The sequence below is a fragment of the Paramisgurnus dabryanus genome, chromosome 22 (assembly GCF_030506205.2).
Source record: "Paramisgurnus dabryanus chromosome 22, PD_genome_1.1, whole genome shotgun sequence".
Taxonomy (NCBI): Eukaryota; Metazoa; Chordata; class Actinopteri; order Cypriniformes; family Cobitidae; genus Paramisgurnus; species Paramisgurnus dabryanus.
Window position 1 is genome coordinate 9215718 of NC_133358.1, and position 22598 is coordinate 9238315.

At 37.3% G+C, this 22598-nt stretch overlaps 1 protein-coding gene and 2 long non-coding RNA genes across 6 annotated transcripts in view; 1 reads left to right on the forward strand and 2 right to left on the reverse strand.

Moving 5' to 3' along the window:
* Positions 1-22015, reverse strand: part of ccny (cyclin Y) — an 80590-nt gene extending 58575 nt beyond the window's left edge. For all 4 annotated transcript variants that reach the window (XM_065294718.2, XM_065294716.2, XM_065294717.2 and 1 more), the window contains exon 1: positions 21469-22015. In XM_065294718.2, the coding sequence (XP_065150790.1) occupies positions 21469-21622 (154 nt within the window). In that variant the 5' untranslated portion in view covers positions 21623-22015. The remainder of the gene's footprint in view (positions 1-21468) is intronic.
* On the forward strand, positions 70-1580 carry LOC141281412 (uncharacterized). The gene is made up of 3 exons (XR_012335702.1): positions 70-578; positions 1003-1139; positions 1453-1580. It is a non-coding gene; the product is annotated as an uncharacterized lncRNA (long non-coding RNA).
* On the reverse strand, positions 1503-2537 carry LOC141281411 (uncharacterized). The gene is made up of 4 exons (XR_012335701.1): positions 2163-2537; positions 1932-2064; positions 1749-1849; positions 1503-1638 (listed from the first exon to the last, which is right to left on the reverse strand). It is a non-coding gene; the product is annotated as an uncharacterized lncRNA (long non-coding RNA).
* Positions 22016-22598: the final 583 nt, after the last annotated feature.

Below are 22598 nucleotides of genomic sequence, written 5' to 3' on the forward strand. Positions count from 1 at the left end.
TTGTATGAAATGTAAAATGATCTTTAGCTTGGACTAACACTGTAACAGTATTTAAAGAGCACCAATTATGCTAATAAATTGGCACGTTAGCACGTTATTGCAATATCCCATAGTACATACATGTTATTAAAACTTGAACTAATGCACTGTGAGTCTTATAAATTGCTTACATACCTCACCGATTTCCCACTGTCTGGAAAACGCTCGGTTTAGTTCCTGTCTCCGCCTCCCAAAATGTCTAGTGTAATCGGATTGGTCAGATGACTACTCAACTGTTATTGGTCAGCTGGGTTCGGCTTGTGTTTGAAAGGTTACGCCCCTGACTACGCATGGGTTGACACAGATTCTGACTGAGAGTCACAGCCTCAGAGGCATCGTAAACAAGCGTTATATTTCTCTATAAACGATGGTGTCTGTACTGCCTTACCACTTCGAGCTCGATCCAGAGAGTTCAGAAGGCCGTTACGATATAAACGATCTCCGTCAATGAATGCGATTGGATTTAACTTTTTTAGGTGTCCTTAGCTCTGCCAGAATGCTAAACGAAGACGAAAATGTGTTGCAAAGACATCCAAAAGGTAATTATAACGTACTACATAACTATATGGAAACACCAAATGTAGCACATAGAAAGTATTTGTTGAAATGATTATAAAACGATTTCACTTGGTAATTTCTACATTATTTTACTCTAGTAAAATTTATTATAAGACTGCTTACATACTGTATTACTGTGCAAACTATATGGAAACACCAAATGTAGCACATATAAAGTATTTGTTGAAATGATTATAAAACGATTTCACTTGGTAATTTCTACATTATTTTACTATAGTAAACTTAATTATAAAATACTGCTTACATACTATTTTACTGTGCAAACTATATGGAAACACCAAATGTAGCACAAAAAAAGTATTAATTGAAATGAATGTTAGTTCTACATTATTTTACTATGGTAAACTTTATTATGAAAGACTGTGCTATGTTTTTACTTACTAGGTTTTAAGGAGAATGCAACATGTTCCAGGGCCTCTTACCTGCGTGATTCATCATCCAGGTTTTGCACAAATTGTCTAAATCCCTACACACAGAACATTTATTGTACCGAATATAAGCCTTTGAGGTGCAGGACTAGAGTAAGTTTTATTACATTTTTAAACCAATAACACTAAAGTATCATTATAGTAACAAAGTACCCAAAAGAACAAAAGATGTAACTTTAAAGAAAATATAAAAGTCAAAAGTTTATTTATTACAAATATATATTTAAATGTTAAACAATATACAAATAAACATACTTTAGTAACCATATTGTGCTCTTCTTTCAAAATTGTTCAATTCACTTCTTACAGCTATCTATTCAGATAAATGGCATATCAAAGCTTTGTCAGCTGATGCTATCTAAGATGACACTTTAGGGTTATCATCCTGTCGTGTGTTGTTCTCCAGATACGCTTGGAGCTTCCTGATCGGAATGTTGGCTTCCGACGACCCCTGCACTGAAGATGGCATGCAATCACGTCCTCCTTTGAAGGTCTCTCAAACTGTGATGCCAGGTCCATTGGAATTGGGGTTTCCTTCAGCTTATCTTCAAATACCTCAGCAAACACAAGCCTGATCACATCATCCACATAACTGTAGAAATATTGCGGTCAATAAATCTTTTGTTTTGATCATTTATTTCCCTGCTTCATACATTAAGTTTTTAATTATGAATGTATTTGAAATAAAACATTACTGCTTACGGTATGTCATTTGTGTGTTTTGGGAACATAGCCTTGTACTTTCCCTCTCCTGCTTTTGTTACGGCTTGGTGACATTGTAATGGATGGCTGCAAGGTACAACCTGTAAAAATATAAGCAAGCATAAATTTATTGTAAAAGTAAATACTACTTTATTTAACACAGTTACTAAAATACTTAAATACCTGCATAGCATTCCAATAAATGAGAAAATCAATTTTTTTTGCTGCAAATCTGAAATCTCAGGCTACGGACGGCAAAGGCATCCACTGATGATGGTGATGGAAACATTGTGAAACGATGCTACTGCCTGGGTTCCTATTATTATGCAGAGAAAAAAAACTTTGTCATCATCAGTTCTACATCTAAGACTGGTAGTGGTTTCACTAGCTAAATACATCATTTGTGTTACACACCTTTGCTCCTCATATGCCAGTCTGACTCCTTGTACTGTGTGTTATGATGTTGCATGTTTGCATACAGTGTAGAAGGATGTGTCCAGCTGCGAATCAGTGTTAATTTTAGCAGCAAATTCTGATTTAGTCTTAGTCTTAGTCTTTTGAATAACACACCATTTAGTTTTAGTCTTATTTTAGTCATCTGAAATCTTTTAGTTTTAGTCTAGTTTTAGTCGACGAAATATCATAAGAGTTTTAGTCTAGTCTTAAGTTTTTTAGTCTGTTATGGAATGGTATTAAGGTTTGAATATGCAATACAGACACAGATTTAATGGTTGTTATAGAAAACACGTATTTTATTTTATTCTTAATGTCAAAAAAACTGACCGTGGCTTTTTCACCAAAAAAATATCACATAAAAAAGCATAAGGCCCGCTCTACCTAAAAATATACATGGTCCCTGAAAAAGATATGCATTGTCCCTAAATGACATGCACACACAGACGCACGCAGACACACAGACAGAGACACACACACGCACTTACGCACGCACTTACGCACGCACTTTGTCCAGTCATGTAAAACCACAACATCTACTATAATAGTAACGTTACACATTTCATTCAATTTGAGGACACTGAATATTTATACTCAGTATTAATTCAGACAACCCAATACAATCAATACAGTTCAGATGTGTATTCCTTTCGTTTCTATGTTATACCAAGTTTAGCGAAAACACTGTGGTTTATCTGATAAAATAACCTTAGCGTGTATGCTTACCTTCGCATGTATTTCTGGATGAGTCGTCTTTACAGGCTGTCGTCTTGTCATATTTGTAGTGTGATCAGATTAGACGCTAGCTCTGACATTTTTGTTGTTAATGAGACATGCCTTCGGACCGGGTGCACCGCAAAACGTTAGCGTGTTGCTAACGAGCGAAGTCACCTGAAATCAGCCAAAGCTGGGAACTAAGACTGTACAACTAAATATAATGTAAACAACCTGTTGTGAAAACAAACTTTGCCGCGGGTTTTCAAAATGACTCTGCGGACTGCTGCCTGTGTAGATCAACCTACCCTCAAAGATTCGCTCTGATTGGATTTCTTCCCAACTGTCCCACAAAATGAGTAGCTCTGATTGGATCTCTTCTCCATTCGTCCCTCCCTAACATTTTCGTCTTATTTTTATTCGTTGACTACAGTGTCAGTTATATTTCGTTACAGTCTTCGTCATCATATATGATTTTATTTAGTTTTTATTTAGTTTTCGTCCGTAAAAAAGGCTCGTTGACGAATATTTTTCGTCATCGTCTTCGTCAACGAAATTAACACTGCTGCGAATCTAAGATATAGACAAATAAAACAAACATGTATTCAGTCAAAAAGACATATTATAACAATAGAGTACAACGACTATAACTCGTTAGACTATTCATTAAAACGTAAATGTATTACATGTTACATGGCCCAACATTAGCAACACACATTAGGCTACGTGTTTACTTCGTTTCAAAATCTAAGAAAGCTTCAAGTAAAAACAACAGTAAAATACATATAACTTTAAACAAATCATCTGTACTTATAGTTTCTTGAGTTTGATCATGAGAACAAATTTTACCGGTAACAGTTTAGCTGGTAACTTAGCAAGTTTGTAAACATGTCTTAACCAACATCGATAAAAAAACGATAGTCTGCATAATTCAACATACACGTGTGTAAATATGGTACGTTGTTTATGAAATACAGTATTACAACACAAGACAATTAGCTTGCAAGCTTAGCTCTACACGCACATTATGTTAATCTCCGGTTACCGGTTACGTAATGTACAGTAAAAGGCAAATAATAAACGTGAATACTTACAGCCTGTGATCCAGAAGTGCACAGTAATCCAACTTTCAGAAGGAGACGTCCAGCTTCGGTTCATGAGAAGCAGTTATTGTGAAAACTCCGTGAACAACTTCTGACTGGATTTTTCCGGAACCGTATTAAACATGATGTCCTCTGTGTAAGTCCATAAAGTGCTATTTTTCCCTCGCATCTAAAGAGACAGCGTCTACTCGAGAGATTTAATCGCTTAAACAATGAAACAAGAGTTTGCAAACAGAGTCAAAGCAGGGACTCCCAACCTCCGCCATTTTAGCTCTCTTCTGACTCGGCGCTCCCCACCCTCGTCTTTGAGGGCGTACCCAAGCAAAGCAGAGAGGGCTGAACTATGATAATGTTGGTCTTATCTACGTCACTAATCCCAGGAAGTAAACTGTTGCCTACAATCCGAGTGTTTTTTGTAGTCCTCGAACGTTAGAGACGATAACTCGCGTCATCGTTTTCTTTGAGGTATGTACTTTTTGAATATCGTTAGCATGTACTAATACACACTTACACACAAAATGATGTTTAAAAACGTGTATCCCATAATAGGTGCTCTTTAAATAAGTGGGTTCATTATAGCTGCAACTTTAACAACAATTTAAAATATTTAAATGGGTGACTGAGTTTACTGAAAAGATTTGAATGCATGTTTGTTTGTTTTTGTAAACAAAGAACTGTAATACTCAACTTCATAACTATCAAAATATTAAAAAGCTACATTTGGGATTTTTAAAATGAATATAAAATCCAAATGCGTTCAATGTCATTTCATTCAAGTGACATTAGCAACCCAGTTAAATGGTATTTTAGTTTGTTTTAAATAAGGAGCCATGCTTGTAAGCATTGTTGGGCGTGTGTGTGTCTAAAACGCATCATCCGTTTTGAGAGACGCGGGCGATGCGGTGCGGACTTGCGGAGACAGGCGTGAGTATTTTATAAGCATAGAGACACAGGCTGTGCGTGTGCGTCAAGTTTAAACACCTTGTCTGTTGTGGAAGACGCACGCGCAAAGTCTTGCAATAGGGAAACGGGCGCGAGTATTTAACAAGCATTGAGAGACACGGGCTGCGCGTATGCTTTAAATTGAAACCCCTCGTCAGTTTAGGAGAAGCGCTGTTTTGGTTGACGTGCCTCTCACGGAGAAAGCACAACCATACTTGCGCTCGCTCAATTGGTTAGACTGTCACAAAGCCTCTCTGCATATTTCTCAAATCGCACCATATCGCATCCTTTCGCGATTTGCTAATCGCAACGTTGCACATCGCGATTGCGGTTCGATTTCGATTAATCGCCCAGCCCTACTTTGGATCAAATTACAAATGTTTCATTAGCTGGCATACTTACAAAAAAGGCCTAGGATAGCCTGCAGGCCATATCTTGTGCTCCTTTTCACTGTGTTTGAATACTGCTGTGCATCACAGGTGTTGCACGACCCTGTTTAGGGGGCCTGCAGTCTGTCTTTCATCTTAGCCCTGCTAAAACCTGACTTTAACTCAGCTGTCAACACCCTAAAAATATATGATTGTGTTATTTTTCTTCACACTTGCTGAAAACAGTGACGGCAGTGAACTATGGGAAATTACTTCACAAAAAATGTTCTTCCTATCAGAAGAAAAGTTTACGGTTACTGATTATTTATTCATACTCCTTACAACATACTGTAACACTAATGAAACTGTGGAAATTGTGTCTAAAAAAATCCAAAATAAATCAAAACTATTATAATTAAGCATTTTAAAAAGAATGTTTACCCTTTTCATAGAATTTGCAAAAATGTACCCTGGTCATTTTATTACCCAGCTCCTTGATGTCTTACTGTTTCGGGCATTTATTAGCTGCTTTTTCTTCATTATTTATTCTAAGTTATCCATTGATTTAACAAACTTTTTTAATACAATTTTATATATATATATGACTTTCTTACTTAGTAGTTTTGTAGTAGTTTAATAACCAACAATGGCTATTAAATATTAAGACTTCTAAAACAAAGCAATGTTCCTTTTAAAAATCACAGATCACCTACAAGTGTGCATACAAGAATCATCCTCCTCAGATTCCTCCCTGCAAGCCCATTCTCCCATCAAGTTTGTTTTTTATAGATCACAACCTTTTCGTAGGAACTGGCATGCGCACGTTTTCAGACCCGTTTGGTGAGTATGCACGCTTTATAAATGAGACCCCTGGTCTCTAGACATCACTCGATTCCCAACTTCAATGCAAGTCTACAGGATTTTGTTCACCCCTATTATGGTCTGCCAAGTGAAAATCATAAATCCAATCAAATCCATCAAGGAAAAGTAACGGCACTCCTGTTCTCAACAAGCTATGTGATTTGATTCATCAGTCATGCCTGTGATGAAAACATTATAGAACAAGTCATGTTACTTCATTTATAATATACTGTTGTACTGGTATTTAAAACAATACTTTGCACTGTTTGCAGACACTTACTACAGAGCTGTAAATTGTAACCGATCCCAGTTCTATTTCTACTGTATGGATATGTACTACAATATAATGTCTGTTTATACAGTGATGAATATAAGTATTTGAACACCCTGCTACTATTTTGCAAGTTCTCGCACTTAGAAATCATGGAGGGGTCTGAAATTGTCATCGTAGGTGCATGTCCACTGTGAGAGACATAATCTAAAAAAATCCAGAAATCACAATGTATGATTTGTTTTACTATTTTTTGTATGATACAGCTGAAAAAAGTATTTGAACACCTGTCTATCAGCTAGAATTCTGACCCTCAAAGACCTGTTAGTCTTCCTTTAAAATGTCCAACTCCACTCCATTTATTATCCTACATTAGATGCACCTGTTAGCTGCATAAAGACCTGTCCACCCCATACAATCAGTAAGAATCCAACTACTAACATGGCCAAGACCAAAGAGCTGTCCAAAGACACTAGAGACAAATTGTACACCTCCACAAGGCTGGAAAGGGCTACGGAGAAATTGCCAAGCAGCTTGGTGAAAAAAGGTCCACTGTTGGAGCAATGATTAGAAAATAGAAGAAACTAAACATGACTGTCAATCTCCCTCGGACTGGGGCTCCATGCAAGATCTCACCTTGTGGGGTCTCAATGATCCTAAGAAAGGGGAGAAATCTCCCCAAAAACTACATGGGAGGAGCTGGTCAATGACCTAAAAAGAGCTGGGACCACCGTTTCCAAGGTAACTGTTGGTAATACACTAAGACGTCATGGTTTGAAATCATGGCACAGAAGGTTCCCCTGCTTAAACCAGCACATGTCCAGGCCCGTCTTTAGTTTGCAAATGACCATTTGGATGATCCAGAGGAGTCATGGGAGAAAGTCATAATTCAATTAAACGTGCTTGGAGGAAGAACACTGATGAGTACCATCCCAAGAACACCATCCCTACTGTGAAGCTTGGGGGTGGTAGCATCATGCTTTGGGGGTGTTTTTCTGCACATGGGACAGGGCGACTGCACTGTATTAAGGATGACCAGGGCCATGTATTGCGAGATTTTGAGGAACAACCTCCTTCCCTCAGTTAGAGCATTGAAGATGGGTCGAGGCTGGGTCTTTCAACATGACAATGACATCGAAGCACACAGCCAGGATAACCAAGGAGTTGCTCTGTAAGAAGCATATCAAGGTTCTGGTGTGGCCTAGCCAGTCTCCAGACATAAACCCAATAGAGAATCTTTGGAGGGAGCCCAAACTCTGTGTTTTTCAGCGACAGGCCAGAAACCTGACTGATCTGGTGGAGGAGTGGGCCAAAATCCCTTTTGCAGTGTGTGCAAACCTGGTGTAAAACTACAGGAAACATTTGACCTCTGTAATTGCAAACAAAGGCTACTGTACCAAATATGAACATTGACTTTCTCAGGTGTTCAAATACTTATTTGCAGCTGTATCATACAAATAAATAGTTAAAAATCATAAACTGTGATATCTGGATTTTTTTTTAGATTATGTCTCTCACAGTGGACATGCACCTACGATGACAATTTCAGACCCCTCCATGATTTCTAAGTGGGAGAACTTGCAAAATACTTATTCTCTTCACTGTACGTATATGCTAATGATTATGTAACATATGTACTGTAAATGCTGTCTGTACATCAATGATGTTTAAATAAATGTTTTGGTCATTCATTTATACGACAACGACATAATAAGGGGCCTTAAAAGGCAGAGAAATAGAGATTTAAAGTGCACATTTTTGAAAACAACACCTTGGTGTTAAAAAAGTCCCTTTTGACAACATTGTTCTCTTATGCAGAAGCACATAATAAGAAACATTTTGTTTTTAGTACATCGTTGTTGTGTAAATGTACCCTTACACTGAAAAGAGTAAGGGCATGTGACCTGCTTACATTCACTTATCATGTAAAACATCAGGATGAAAGAAAGTGTGGTCTTTATACACCAGTCATAGACTAATGATATGCAGTCAAATTATTCTGTGAAAGCATTGGTCAACCGCTATTCACATTTCAGTTCCAAAATCTTTTTTCTAAATGAATTTCCAAGCCCAACATTTATTATATTGTTTTCTTGTCTAATACCTGAACTGTACATGCAAACCTGTAATCTACAAAAAAATTTGCATTTCGGCTAAATGCTATACATTGCTAAGAGTTAAAACATGTCCAGTACAAGGCTTAAACAAAATGAAAGCAGTTTAACAGTTTCCAAATAACATGCATGAAGTGTCTGAGGACACGGAGAGAATTAACATCTATGAACGTCAATGATATAATAATTCCACTGAGTTCCTCTTGGTATTAAACTGTTTATGCATTTTCCACTCGTTTTAAGAACATTAGACAAATCGGCATCAGCGGGGAAGGATTATTCTGACAGGCTAATATATATTCCCCACTTCATTAAAGCTTCGAGAGCACCTTGCTGGAATTATGAGAGGTTCCCAGGGCTACAATACTTAAGCCCTAAATATATTCATACAACAACAATCTACTGAGGCCTCCTTCAAGACACCTTCATTGAGAAAATGGTCAAGCTCATCTTTGATGTTTTATAAGTGGTACTAAATCAGTTTTGGATGCTTTTCTGCAGTGGATGTAGTCATGGCAAACCTACCGAAATGATGGCGCGTTTTAAAAGGACTACAAATCAAGCATAGCCAGACATCAAAGGTGACACAAAAATTCAAACCTTGGGCTGGGTGAAAACTGAATGTTAACAATCAATAACTATTAAGTTAAACATTAAAGAATGATCACAATATACAGTATGTAATCTTTCTTTGTTGGTCATATAAAATTAAACACTTGTTGATTTAACACATAATTGGGTAACAACTAGGGCTGTCACAATGATTAAATAATCATATCATTGCAATTGTTTGACCTCATCGCTATGATATCAGATCACCGCAATGATTGCACATCTCTCTAAAAAACATAAGGGGGAGCTGCTGCCGCGCCTGTATTAATGAAAGGGTATCAGATGGCGCTCCTTAACTGACAGTGTAACGCAATACATTGCAAAGCTATTCAATAAAGTGGAAAAAAATGCATTTAAATAAATGCTGCAAATCTTTGATAAGCAGCATAAACTGCCAGGGAAAAAATACATTTCCAAAACAGCAATTCCAAATTTAGGGAAGTGAAGGATGCTATTCTATAGGATCTTTAAGGAATTGGTTTTTTTGCAGCCACTACAGACATGTTTGGCTACTATTTAAGGTTTGTTCTGGTACAGTCAGTTTATTTTAATTGCATTTTTTAATTTTAATTTTTTTAGACACTTAATTGTGTTTATTTCTTTTGAAGAATTTTCTTTTTTTGAAAGATATATTCATTAAATAATTACTTTTAAATATGTGTTATGTGTATTAATATTTACTGCCAGGTAAACCTCGCAAAATATTTAATTTAAATAATCACAACAATGTGTGAAATTTATGAACAAACAAATAATACAATTATGAGAATTAAATGTCAAAGCAATAAATAACAGACAATTAATTGTCACAATCGTCAAAGCCCTAAACAGGCAACTAATCATAATAATAGTCACATTTTATTAGACAATTAACCGTCAGCCAAATTTCATAATCGTGACAGCCCTAGTAACAACAAACCAGCATAGGTTCATTTATAACCCAACAACTGGTTCTGTATAATATTTACCAGGAGTAAATCAGACAGTTCGTTGCGATATTAATCATAGCCGTCAGGGATATGATATTTGCCGATACATCCTTATTTTTATTCTCGATGCAATTACGATTCGATTTATTTATCGATACTTTAATACTACATGCCTAGATAAGCAGTAAAAAAATGTATAGCTCACGAATGCAACCAAAATATATAATATGAACATTTAATTACACTTTTTATAAAAGAATAGGGATGCTCATATCAGTTAATTTTCCCGACCGACAACCGTAGCTTCTAAACCGAACATTAACCGTTAACTTATACGATTTTAATATGAAATTGTCATTGAGTAAAAATACAGTTGACGGATGTCTGTGAACTAGTAAAAACAAAACATTTCATTTGAACGTGCAAACAGCAGCGACAGATCAACAACAGAACCAGGATTCATACATTATCAGATATTCACGCAACCTTATTAAAAAGCACGCGATCGGTCCAGAGGATTAATATCCAAAAAGGGCAGATTGTCTCGGTTTCATCTACCACAGTGGTCATTTCTAAAGCAGGACGCTTTTCAGAAAGTTTTGCTTTTGCGTCGTCTTTCTCCGTTTGTGCAAAAAGAGAGATGTTTATGGTTAGGGTCAGAGGCCATCAGCGAACGTCTGTCCGGATGTGCACGAGACGGACCGCGTCATCTTGCGCGGACACGCGCAGCTTCCAAACACGCATACAAATGATTTCTCATACAAATGATTACTTTATCAAACCGTCAGGGCAGCAATCATTTGTGTCATTTACATAACATTCACAAATTAAAGATAGAAAAGTGGCGAAATGTCTGTCGGCTCATGACGACACGCACCATGTATTAACAAATATTTTTTTATTTTAACTGATAATGTTAATCGGTCATAAATTCTTACCTTCGGTTAATGGTTAAACGGTCAATGTGAACATCCCTATAAAAGAAGACACAATCTCTGTCCCAATTGGGAAATTTACAACAACAAAGAAAAAAATACACTTTTTTTAAAAATGAAAAATAAATTAGGAAAAATTTTAACATAACATCAAGCTTATGATGGCATCAGTCAAAGTCTTGCGTGTTTCAGCTGGTGCTGGCAAAGGTTTTCTGCCAATCAATTTGTCCAATCCATTTTCCAAATACGAAATATTTGCAAACCCACAATTTGTGTCCGATAGCAGTCATAACTTCTTTTGCCTCTTTCGCTGCAACACAGCTTTGCAACAACATTGCATTTACTTGCCGACACCAGCACACAAAAATAACAGCCTAGATGACCGTTACCACAAGGAATAAGGATGTGGAGTGTCAAAAAAAAGTGTAGCATCAATCCCTATTGATGTATTGTTACACCAATTTACCAGGTGTGGGTAAAAACCAACCTAATATTTTTAGGGTGCCATTTTGGTAAACAAAACAAATATTTGTAAAATATTTCTTAATAAAGATTTAATTGAACCATGCCGTTTACAATGAAGATCATGCAACTTATTTTGCTCATTTTAAACGGTCCGTTTGGCAAAAATGATTTGTTGTTTTGTCTGACTAAAGAATAAAGCCATTTCAAAGCAAACATAAAAAAAATTTTTTGCTTTACTGCACAGATCCAGGAGATTAGCTTTTAAACCCAAACAAACCTATGCATTTCTGAAGCTACTACCGTCTTCATGAAACAATCTGAACACACGGATGCAAAGGAGGAAGGGAAACCAATGCACTTCCTGTATGTCATTTCCTTCACGGCACTAGAATCACAATGAGAATATTACAGACAGAATCTCAGCCAAATGTCAAGCCCTAGCACCAGTTCATTCATGACCAAGACTGACAGTGATTTGATGTTTAAACAGCATGTAAAGCTGACTCATAAAATGATGCTCTTTAATATCCACTGAGATCTGTTGCCAACTAAATAAGTCAGAAGTGTTTATCAGTATGTGTCCAGTATGAGATGTCCATAATATTACACCTTGCCAAACATTTATAAAACTCTGCAACAGACTTTGACACTTGGTTAACATTAGAGATATTGACTCTTTATTTTTACGATATAAAGTATGATGCTTTTTATTTGCTTATTAGGCTTCTTAAAGATGGTGTCTCCTTGTGCCACAGCTTATGAGTATGAGAGTGGTAAGTTTAAAGATCTCCTATGGTCCAATTCATGATTTTACATTTGCTTTGGTGTGTAAGTGTACATTAGTAGTTGTTAACGATATGCAAAGTGTACAAACCCCAAAGTAAACAATGGCGCGAGTTATCTTTCCAAGGTAAATCTCTTTTCTTGGACTACAACAAACACACAGATCATAGACAACAGTTTACTGTACTTCCTGGGCCTGTTGACTTGTTAAAACTAATTATATATTATAATTAAACTGAGATCTAGTCCTGGCTTAAGCTAATCCCTGTCTGGGAAACCACCCCATAATCATAATTCCTCCTGCTTTGACACACAGCCTGTAAGTAACTCCTGTTAGCATTGCATTGCGAGCGAATCTTTTAAACATGGTAAGGAGCGTCACATTTCCGTCTGACGTCAAAGGTATTCAGGCCAATCACAACGTACAGATTAGCTGGCCGATCAAGGACACAGCGCTTTTCAGATCGATCAGCTTTGTACAACATCAGAGCGTTTGAGCAAGGCATGATATCTGGAGCTACAAAAATGTACGGTATGTGGAAATTAATGTGTTTATTTAACCATAAACCACGCAAACACCTTGTATTATAAAAGTTTGAGAAGTCTGAATCATTTTATTGAAACTGTCTGTTAATATTGTCAAAACACTGAGTCAGACTGATTTGTCAGAGCTCAGAAATGTGTGCTTTTGTCACACATTAACAAAAAAAAAATGTCCTTGTGTTCATTAGGGCTGTCAAAATGGCTGAACAAGTACATTAGAAATTCGTCCTTGAAAAATAATAAAATTCGAATTATATTCGAATTATAAAGACCTACTTTATCTTGGAGAAAATACTCCTAAAAGCCCACAAGAGGGTGCAGCACAAAGCCCCAATAATAAGCAAATCATGCACAGCATATTTTTGTTAAAACGAATGTTATAAACACTAATAAATTAAACATAATTTCATAAATTCATATGCAAAGGAACAAAAGTGCACATAGATATCTGGAAGTGCAAAATGCCTCAACAGCCAGCGTGTGTAGGCTATTAACACAAACATAGTCAAGAAACTATCAATGTATACATTTACAAATTATTTTATGTACCATACATTAATTAAATTTACAAAAAAATGTTCAGAGCCTCAGTCAATACAGAACACAACGGTGTCTTAATGAAATCAAAATTAACCAGTATATTTGTGCATCTGTAAATGTACAAAACGAATGCCATGCATAGACAACGCATATTAATATAGGGCATTTTATATAATATATAAGTAGATACATTTACGCGTTTCTAATAGTATGAAAAAAGTATGAAAGTTTTAAAGTATGAAGTATTAAAGTATGAAAACGAATGAATCTTTATTTAAGCCAAAATAAGTGGGAAAGATCATTAGTCATTTACATTTTGTCAAGCTTAAACGCTATTCACAACAAATTATATTTTGTGTGTTCCTTGGTTGAAAATATGTAGAAATATAAGCGAGTAATAAAGTACAGAACAGAAATGTTTAACTTACGCGCAGAGCGAAGCCGTTAATAAAGCAGACTCTCCGTAATTAATAGAGGACGTGCTGAAACAGTCGAGTTGGCAGATGATCATCATGTTTATATTTCACGCAGATAATGTTGATGAAAAACTTGCATATCAAATGTCCAGGTGAAAGTCAAGTTTCCAGTCAGTTATAAAAATAAAGCCACCGCGGCGTTACATTGCAATTCTCTCATATGCGGTGTGGACTCTGTAGATGCACATATGGTTTTAATGTTGCTAAACAAGCAGCTGTATTATGGCACTTTCGTGTTGATCAGTTATTTTAAACTTTAAAACTGCATTTAGAAGCAGACGACACTGTCATCTCAGCTAGTTTCACTTTGCGGATGAATTCCAGTTGATGCTCCAAAAACCAAAGAAGCATCACACAGCCCTTTTAATATGTATTCTGTCCGACTCGTAATCCCCACTGTCTAGTCTTGCTATTTTTCAAATGAATAATGCTGGCTTGCTCCGCATAGTTGGCTGAGCCGCTAACGCTCTGTATAACAATTCGCGTCAGTTTCGTCATCATCACGTTGCGTGAGCTTCCTGACACAGGTAAAATTCGAATGCAAAGTTTTACGTTCGAATATGTATATTTTTTTTACATTCGACGAATATTCGAAATTCGAATTAAAATTTGACAGCCCTAGTGTTCATTCAGTAAAACGATGCTTTTAAATAATCCCCATTCACTGTTAAAAATATATTTTAACCTTTATTACCCACCACAGTGCACACAAGTTATTCTGCTTTGAAATCTTGTGTCGCGCCAATCAGATTCTCCACTACAGACAGAGGTCGCCCGCCTCATGAGTCCTGAGTGTAGAGTGACGTTGCTTTCAGACAATAAAACACAAAAATACTGACATTTTTTGGTGTTAATTGGTTGCAGGAAGGGCTGTAGACTATCCTAACCAAAGCCATTGAAAAACATAGCCCACCTCAGATTGCTTTTAAAGCTCACAATAACACACACTGTTTTTGGCAATCTATTGTTAATCTTGGTTACCTATAGAGTAGTATTTCATCCTTCATAAGAGTCTTTTATGTTGTCAGATTATGAAAAGACAGAACGGACGTTCCGTTTTTGCCGGAAAACGATGAACACTTGAAGGTGTATGGTGGGCGGGGTGAAGAGTTAAGAGTTTGCGCAGCCTTTGGATACTCATCTAAAAGCCGTGACATCTATGGAAAACAAAACTAAATAAAAACTTTTTTTTAAATAACTGTGGCTTACAGTCAGATACAGCCTTACATATATGATCCAGAATCACAAATTGATCAACAGGAACAACAGCAGCAACGATAACAGCGGGACGTCTCTATCCATCAATTAATCCTTGTTTGTTTACCCACGATTTTTAAAAAAGTGACGTAAATTTTGATGGGTTTTTTCTGCATTTGCCCATTTTAAATGTGTAAATGTCGTAAGTGCAGGACAATGCCAGCTGAGGTGGAAAATGTTTTTTGTTGTTCGTTTTTTACATGTATGCGCCGATTGCAAAAAAAAACACGTGAGATTTTGATTTACTTGCGCCTGTGATTGCGACCGCTCCATCAGTTGTAAACAAGTGGCAAATCCGGCGTCGAACTGAGCCTTGTTTGTAAAGCAATCCTCTCCTAAATGCAACCAGGGAACAAACATAAACCCATTCGCAATTACGTTGCTCTCCGGGAACGAACTGCATCCACTGTTGTCTTAAGACATGGAAAGCTAAATAAGGAGCTAAATAAGGTTTTCTTCTACTTACATCCAAAAACACACTTCTTTTGTCGAAACCGTCCTGATAAAACCAAGTTGTTGCATGCTTTGCAGAGATACTGGTGATTTCTACTTGACAGAACAATGCTAAAACGCGTTCGCGATCTCACTAGACGTGCACGGCAGCCGTGTATTTCTATGGGTAAAGGCATATAAAAGAAATATGGGGTCATTCAGTCATAACGGATACCCCAATTCGAAAAAAAAAAACTTTCCAAAACTTGTAGGGAAAAGGAGGCGTGAGTTTGGCCCAGAAATAGAGGGTTTTCACCGACGTCACGTTCTGGGCGGTAACCCGGATGCGCGGCCATTGTGGAGGCACTCGGTGTAAGGAACTGAACGGAGTACAATGGAGTAATGTGCGCTTTGGATACTTTTAAGTGAATGTAGACATGTCTAAACAACAGAAAACGTGTCCAAGATGCAAAGGCATATAGGGAAGGACTTGGACCATAAGAAAAGGCACGATATGTCGAGAAATTACAATTTATAGGCGAGTTATCCCTACAAGTTAGCTCCCTCTTCTTGGATTCGTGACGACCCGCCGATTATTCCTTCAGTTGCATATCCCGATATAGTCAAATACCTGGTTTTCATGCCGAGCCCATATGTCAATGTCTGCTTTATTTATATAGCAAATTTAAAAGTGTACTGCTTTACAGTAAAATAAGCACACAGTAAAACAATGAAAGCAATAATTGTTTTTACCATTTACTATTAAAAAATATTATTAGGCTATTACAATAGAAAATTTGTTATGAGCAATTAAGCACACTGGCATTGCAGCGCAAATTTTAGTTGTGTTAAAGTACATTTTGTGCATACACTAAAAGTATACTTTTAAAAAGTACATATTAAATAGTATTTAAATAAAGCACAACAAGTAGAAGCATACTTGTTTTATACTTTATGTACTTTAATCATATTTCTACTATTTTTCCTGAGCTTTGCCAACCACAAGCGCCTCCTCTGATAATTTCTTGCATTCCTTTCCCTGGTTTTTAATAACTTTTGGAAGTCGATAATATTCCAAATGTTTTTCTATATCTGTCCTGTTGGTACAACCTAAAACACGGGAATAATTAACTATTTTCCTGATATATACATCAGTGCCTGTGCTCTGTTGTGATGCGGAGTGCCTCCAATATGGCGACTTCCGCTCTGATGATGCGTCGTGAAAACCCTCTATACTCTGTCAGAAGCTCAACTGCTTTTTTGACACTTTGCTTATGTTTAGCATGAAGGTTAAAACTCTTAAACTGTGTTAATAAGTCAGAATGCATGAAATAGCATTACCCCCCCCAACCAATGTATAAATTGTGGTAAAATAAAATATGATTTATTTTGACTAAATTCTGATTGGGCGTGCAAGGCCCCTGCCTATGCCTGGAACCGCCCCTGATGGTGTGCATCAGAAAAATCCTGCAAATTTCAACAAAAAAAAGTGTGGTTCATGCTACTAAAGCAGTTTACGGTCTTATTTACAGTATGTACGGTAAATCCCAGGCCGTGTCAATCCAGGATGATTTAAAAATTAGTGGTGCAACGGATCGCAGTTGATCCGTGATCCGTACGGATCACGACCCACGGTTCGGCTCGCATGTGATTCGCGGATTAATACGCAAATTTAAATAGGGAAAGTTTATCATTTGTAAGTATTATAAAGGTTTGCAAATGTTAACATTCAAGTGATTTTAAACAGTTTAACTGCAAAACGGCGCTAAAGTGATCAGTTTACTTTACGCACAAACGCACGCGTGCGGTTGAATGCGTCCGGTCCAGCTCGAGTCAGACATCATCCTTCAAAGATCAGAACTCTTGATGTTTAAATTTCAGAGAGTTGCGCTACTCTCTCTCATACTGTAGTGTATTAAAATACATTTGGCTAATAGAGCAATGAAAAACAACGTAACGTTTTTATGTGGGACGACTGTAATGCTGCGCCGTCTGTAATTCGCCCTCTGTCTGTGTCTGTGCGCTCGTTTAAGGGGACTCGGTAGTGCACAAACGGAGAGATGCAGTCTGTGCATATTTGGTCTTAAAGAGACAGTAAGCTCAATTGACCTACTTAAGTCTGTGTCATTAATGTTAATCAAAGAACCCAAGACAAAGAGAAAATCACTGCTGAAGCTTTAAAAAAATAATAATTACATTTAATTAATACAATAAATGCAGTGTTATTATTCATTTGATTTCTGTAACTAATGATTTTAGACCTTACTTAATGTGCAACCTTGTTCTTTTTATAAATGTTTGTAATTTCTTGATTTGTTATTAGAATTTTCCCATACTTTTTTTTTGCTGATCCGAAAAATGATCCGATCCGTGCCTCAAAATCCGTAATGTGATCCGAACCGTGAGTTTTGTGATCCGTTGCACCCCTATTAAAAATACTTCTAATCGACCTGAACTCTGGTGCAAAGGCAGGAGTTAACCCAAATCTCTCTGATGATTTTTGTCAGAGCAAACATTCATGTAGGCCTGAATGTTGTGTGTAAAACTAGCCTTGTTTTGAGCTCACGCGTGTGACTCAAACAAATCTGAAACTAGGTAATGTTTGGTAATAGACTACTGCTGATAGGAGTTTATTTCACTATTCGCTTTTCTTTTTAAAAAGCAAATATCGGCATGTGCTAATGTTGATGTTTAAACATGCCAAGTGTGGATATGATGAGGGCAAGATAACTGCAGAAGTATGAAGATACTAACATAGGACAATTGTAGGATTATGGAAACACTGAGAGCAATAAGCAGTAAGGAGATGCTGAGTGATAGGAGAACTTCAAAAATATGGAAAGAGTTAATCCATGCATGAAGCCGATGAGATCAAGAAAAGTGACAGGAGTCAAAACTGAAAGTGAAATTTGAAGAAAGAGGGTTCAGGGTTTACAGTCAGCAGATCTAAAGTCTGACTTCACACAATGGCTTACTTTACACAAGTCACACATTTGTATGAGGGAGTCACAGTTATAAACACAACCCTGAGGCGATGCACATGCACACCCGCACACACCCTTACTAACAAACAGCCTACTGTAGTGCACTCTGTATCATGCTACAGTCACACTGCACTGCTAGTGTCTACACAGAGAAGAAGTGGTTGAGAATCAGAAAAAGAAAACATGTGAGCCAATGTGGAACAGTTAAAACCAAAGCTAATCTCACAGATAACTGCATTCACCTCAGCCAAATGTGTGTACAGTGGGATCTTGAAAGGTGTAGACGATTACATCACAACTGAAACTACACTCAAAAAATGCTAGGTTAAATGTTAATGTTGGGTCTTAAAGAGACAGTCCCAATCTGTTGAGTTGTTATTTAACCTACACTGGGTTGTTTCAGCTCAAAATGCTGGGTTGTGTTAATTCATTCCTGGGTTAAAAAAAATAAACATGTTGGGGGTCCTTTTAACCTAACGGCTGGGTTTAAAAAATAATCCAGCATTTATGCATAATGCAAAATTCAGCGTTCCTATTACTCAGATTATAGAGAATGGAGCTGGCAACTCATCTCTAACAAAGGTTAAAACTTTGTAAAGCACTTTTAGTATTATTTCCTCCAAAAGATGAATCGCTTTACTGTTTTCCTCATTTCTGTAAGTCGCTTTGTAAATATGAATTTGTTTAAGGCTTGTAAATGAAAATGTAACCCTAAGGGAACGCATGTGATTATAAAATGTATAGCTGTAAAGGCACTGTAAAACTCTTTGGATTAGGACGTCTGCCAAAAGCATGCATGTAAATTGTGGAGATTGTAATGGGTCATTTCAGCAAACGCTTTAGTTTTTTGTGGGGAGTGTGCGTCAGGCAATGGATGACGGGTCCATGCTGCAAAGCTACAAGAGACTAGGCCCTTAACCAGCTCACCTTACCAAGTACAAACCCTCAATAAAAGTTAGTATGTGAAGTGGCTAGTAGGATTATGCCAGTAGAGAACACTATCATCTATCGACGATAGTCAGACATATGGCCGATAGCGGGCCTTTGTGACGATAGTTAGATTATAGTTTTTAAAGTATTATTATTATCATCATAGTTTCACATTAACATGTGCATTGCGCTTGCAGCAAGAACTCCTTGTAAAACCTGAACTTGTAATACGCATCACTCTGACTCTTCCTCGCACCTGAGCTTGTAATACGCACGGCTCTTACATTTCCTTGCACTGAGATTGTTAAGCACACAGGGGTTTAAAACCAACAAGTGCGTTGTTCCCGCTCCATGGCACACAGGAAATTTCAGAGCGCCTGGGCTTTAATGACGCGCTCGGAATTACGGCATCAGTTTTAAGAAGGTTGCGGTCATGACAGTGTTGCCCTTAGAGTAAATCAGCTTATTTTTGTCCACCAATCAAGTGACTTGTCATAAATGAGTAAAAAATGAACAAATAAATAAATTTGTTAATTATCCCCCCCAATACTATAGTGTATAAAGCAATACGCTCCATACAAAGATACATTATAATTAAAGGTAAAACCACTACAATAACCACAAAGCAGCTTCTTAACAATGAGAAAATGAAAAACTTGTATAAAGCCAATTCACACAGCAGCTGTCTGAATCACAATGGGCTGTGTTAATCACAGTACAGTTCCTTTGCCATCTCTAGAGACTGGCACAGAGCTTCCCAACATTCGGGAAAGCATCTTTATCCAACTTAACTATGAAGGCCGGGCTAGCGAAGATGAAACTCTAGACTTCCTGCAGTGTGCAAAGCATCATGGGAGTTTGCAAAAAAATGCTGAAGCTTGCCGTTTCATTAAGTACACTTAAAAGGTATCGGCTCTAAACAGAGATATTCTTAAATTTAGGTCAATTTAGAACAAGCGCTTGGCATGCTTGACTTCAAAGTACCATTTATACAATTTTTATACATTTTGTGCTGCTTCTAAGGCTTTAAAGATACCTAATATGTTCTAGTCCTGCGCATAGTATGTCTGCCTGCAGTCCCATGACACTTTCATCTCTCCTTTCAGATGTTAAATTACATTAGAACATATCTGGATCCACTTTGCACTTCAACTGATGTCCAGCACGTAAGCGCACCATTGATCAGACTTTCTTAATTCTCAGGATAGAGATGAACAAATATTGGAAACCTCAGCAGTAGTGATGTGGATCATGCAGGTACTATGGTATATATAATGGCAGTACTATAATATGATGATATGCTGGTGCTCTATTGCATTTTAAGTGCTGTACGTGTACTGTGGTAAAGTGACATCATCAGATGGTATAACCATAGTACTTTGATGTGTACCGCAGCAGTTAATGTACCATAGTATTTTTGTGGTACTATCATGGCATGTGTTCAGAAACACATGGTGGTACCATGCCACATGCCCAAAATATCAAGATAGTACAGTGAAACTTTTGTTTATTTCTATTTTAGGTACAATAGCATGCTTATGACGTGACTTTATAGTCACCAGGTTCAATAATACCAAAATACCAACGTGGTTGTATCATGACACAAACAACCATGATACTTTGATTACATTATGATACAAACTTGCAACAGTGCCAAATTATTGCAACATGCACGTGTATGGTATTTAAATTGTCATGCAATGTAGGCGAACACGAAAAATTCAATATGGGTTTAACAAAAACTGTTTTGATGGATATATTACAATTTGTATTAGCATAGTTTTACCACAAATATCATGGTAAAACTATGATTACTGTACGGTGACAATTGTACATTTCTGCTTGCCATGCTTTCACTACAAATAACGTGGTTACCGTGATAAAACTATGGTTTACTTCAAAATGATAACATCATCATACTTGGCACTTTTTGGGCTCAAACACTGACCCGATAATGAACTCTATAGAATCTATAGCCCTCAGCCTTTATTTCCAGCATCACACCCACCGTCTATGTTCTCTCTGTCGCTGATGTGCTGGAGGTTGCAGCCCGTGTCCTCTCGGCTCAGGTCTGCTTCGGGCCGGTACGATTCCAGCCTCGAGTGCGCGTTCCTCCGGAGCTTCGGGCTGGACGACACGCAACACGACGTGGTGTTCCCCATGGTTCCTGATGTCTGGAGATATTAGCGCTGATAATTATCCGCCCACCGATCGACGGAGCCCACCCGACAGAAGATGGGGCGTAACGGGCGCGGATGATGAGATCAAACACAGGCTTCGCGATCCGCTATAAGATCATTCCAGTGTGCCGAGCGGATTTAAACGCTCGCGGAGAGCCATTTAGATTTAATGCGTTAAAATCACCGATAAGAGTTATTTGTATCAGGATTGCACGGCCATTCGTCAAAACAACAAAACTCTGCAATAACTGCGCTGTATGATGTTTGTGGGTGTGCGCGTGCATCAATAGGTTATTTCATTTCCGCGCGTCGCCGTTACATTGTGTCATTCAGCTGTCAGTGTATCGCCGAGCCCAACACACACACACACACACCACTGCGATTACCACGGAACAGCTTCCGGTTCAGCGCCTGACGTCGCTGCCCAGACCAATAAGCGTATGACATCAAAATAGCGCGAGAAAGATTCTACAGCACTGCTTTCATTAAGTATGATATGGATACGTTAACTATTTACTATTATGTTGTTGATAATATTTAGCATTTACAAAAAAACTCATAGATTCATTAGAATAGAATAGAATAGAATAGAATAGAATAGAATAGAATAGAATAGAATAGAATATGTAGCTAAATGTAAATAGAAAATAGTAAAGGTTCTTATAACTCATTAAGGTCATGGGTTTGATTCAGGAAACAACACAAATCCTGATAACAAAAGTATACAGCAAATGCACTGTACGTCACTTTAAATAAAAGTGTCTGCTGCCAAATGCAAAAATGTAAATATAATATATTTAAATGTCATGTCTATTGTCAAATTTTGTGGGTGTATTTGCATATGAAAGTGTTATTTTTAGGTTACATAGTGTCCATATGTGGCTCAAATACTGTGTGTGTGCATGCATGCATGCATGTTTTATATACTATTATATATTAACATAACCTATATAATTTC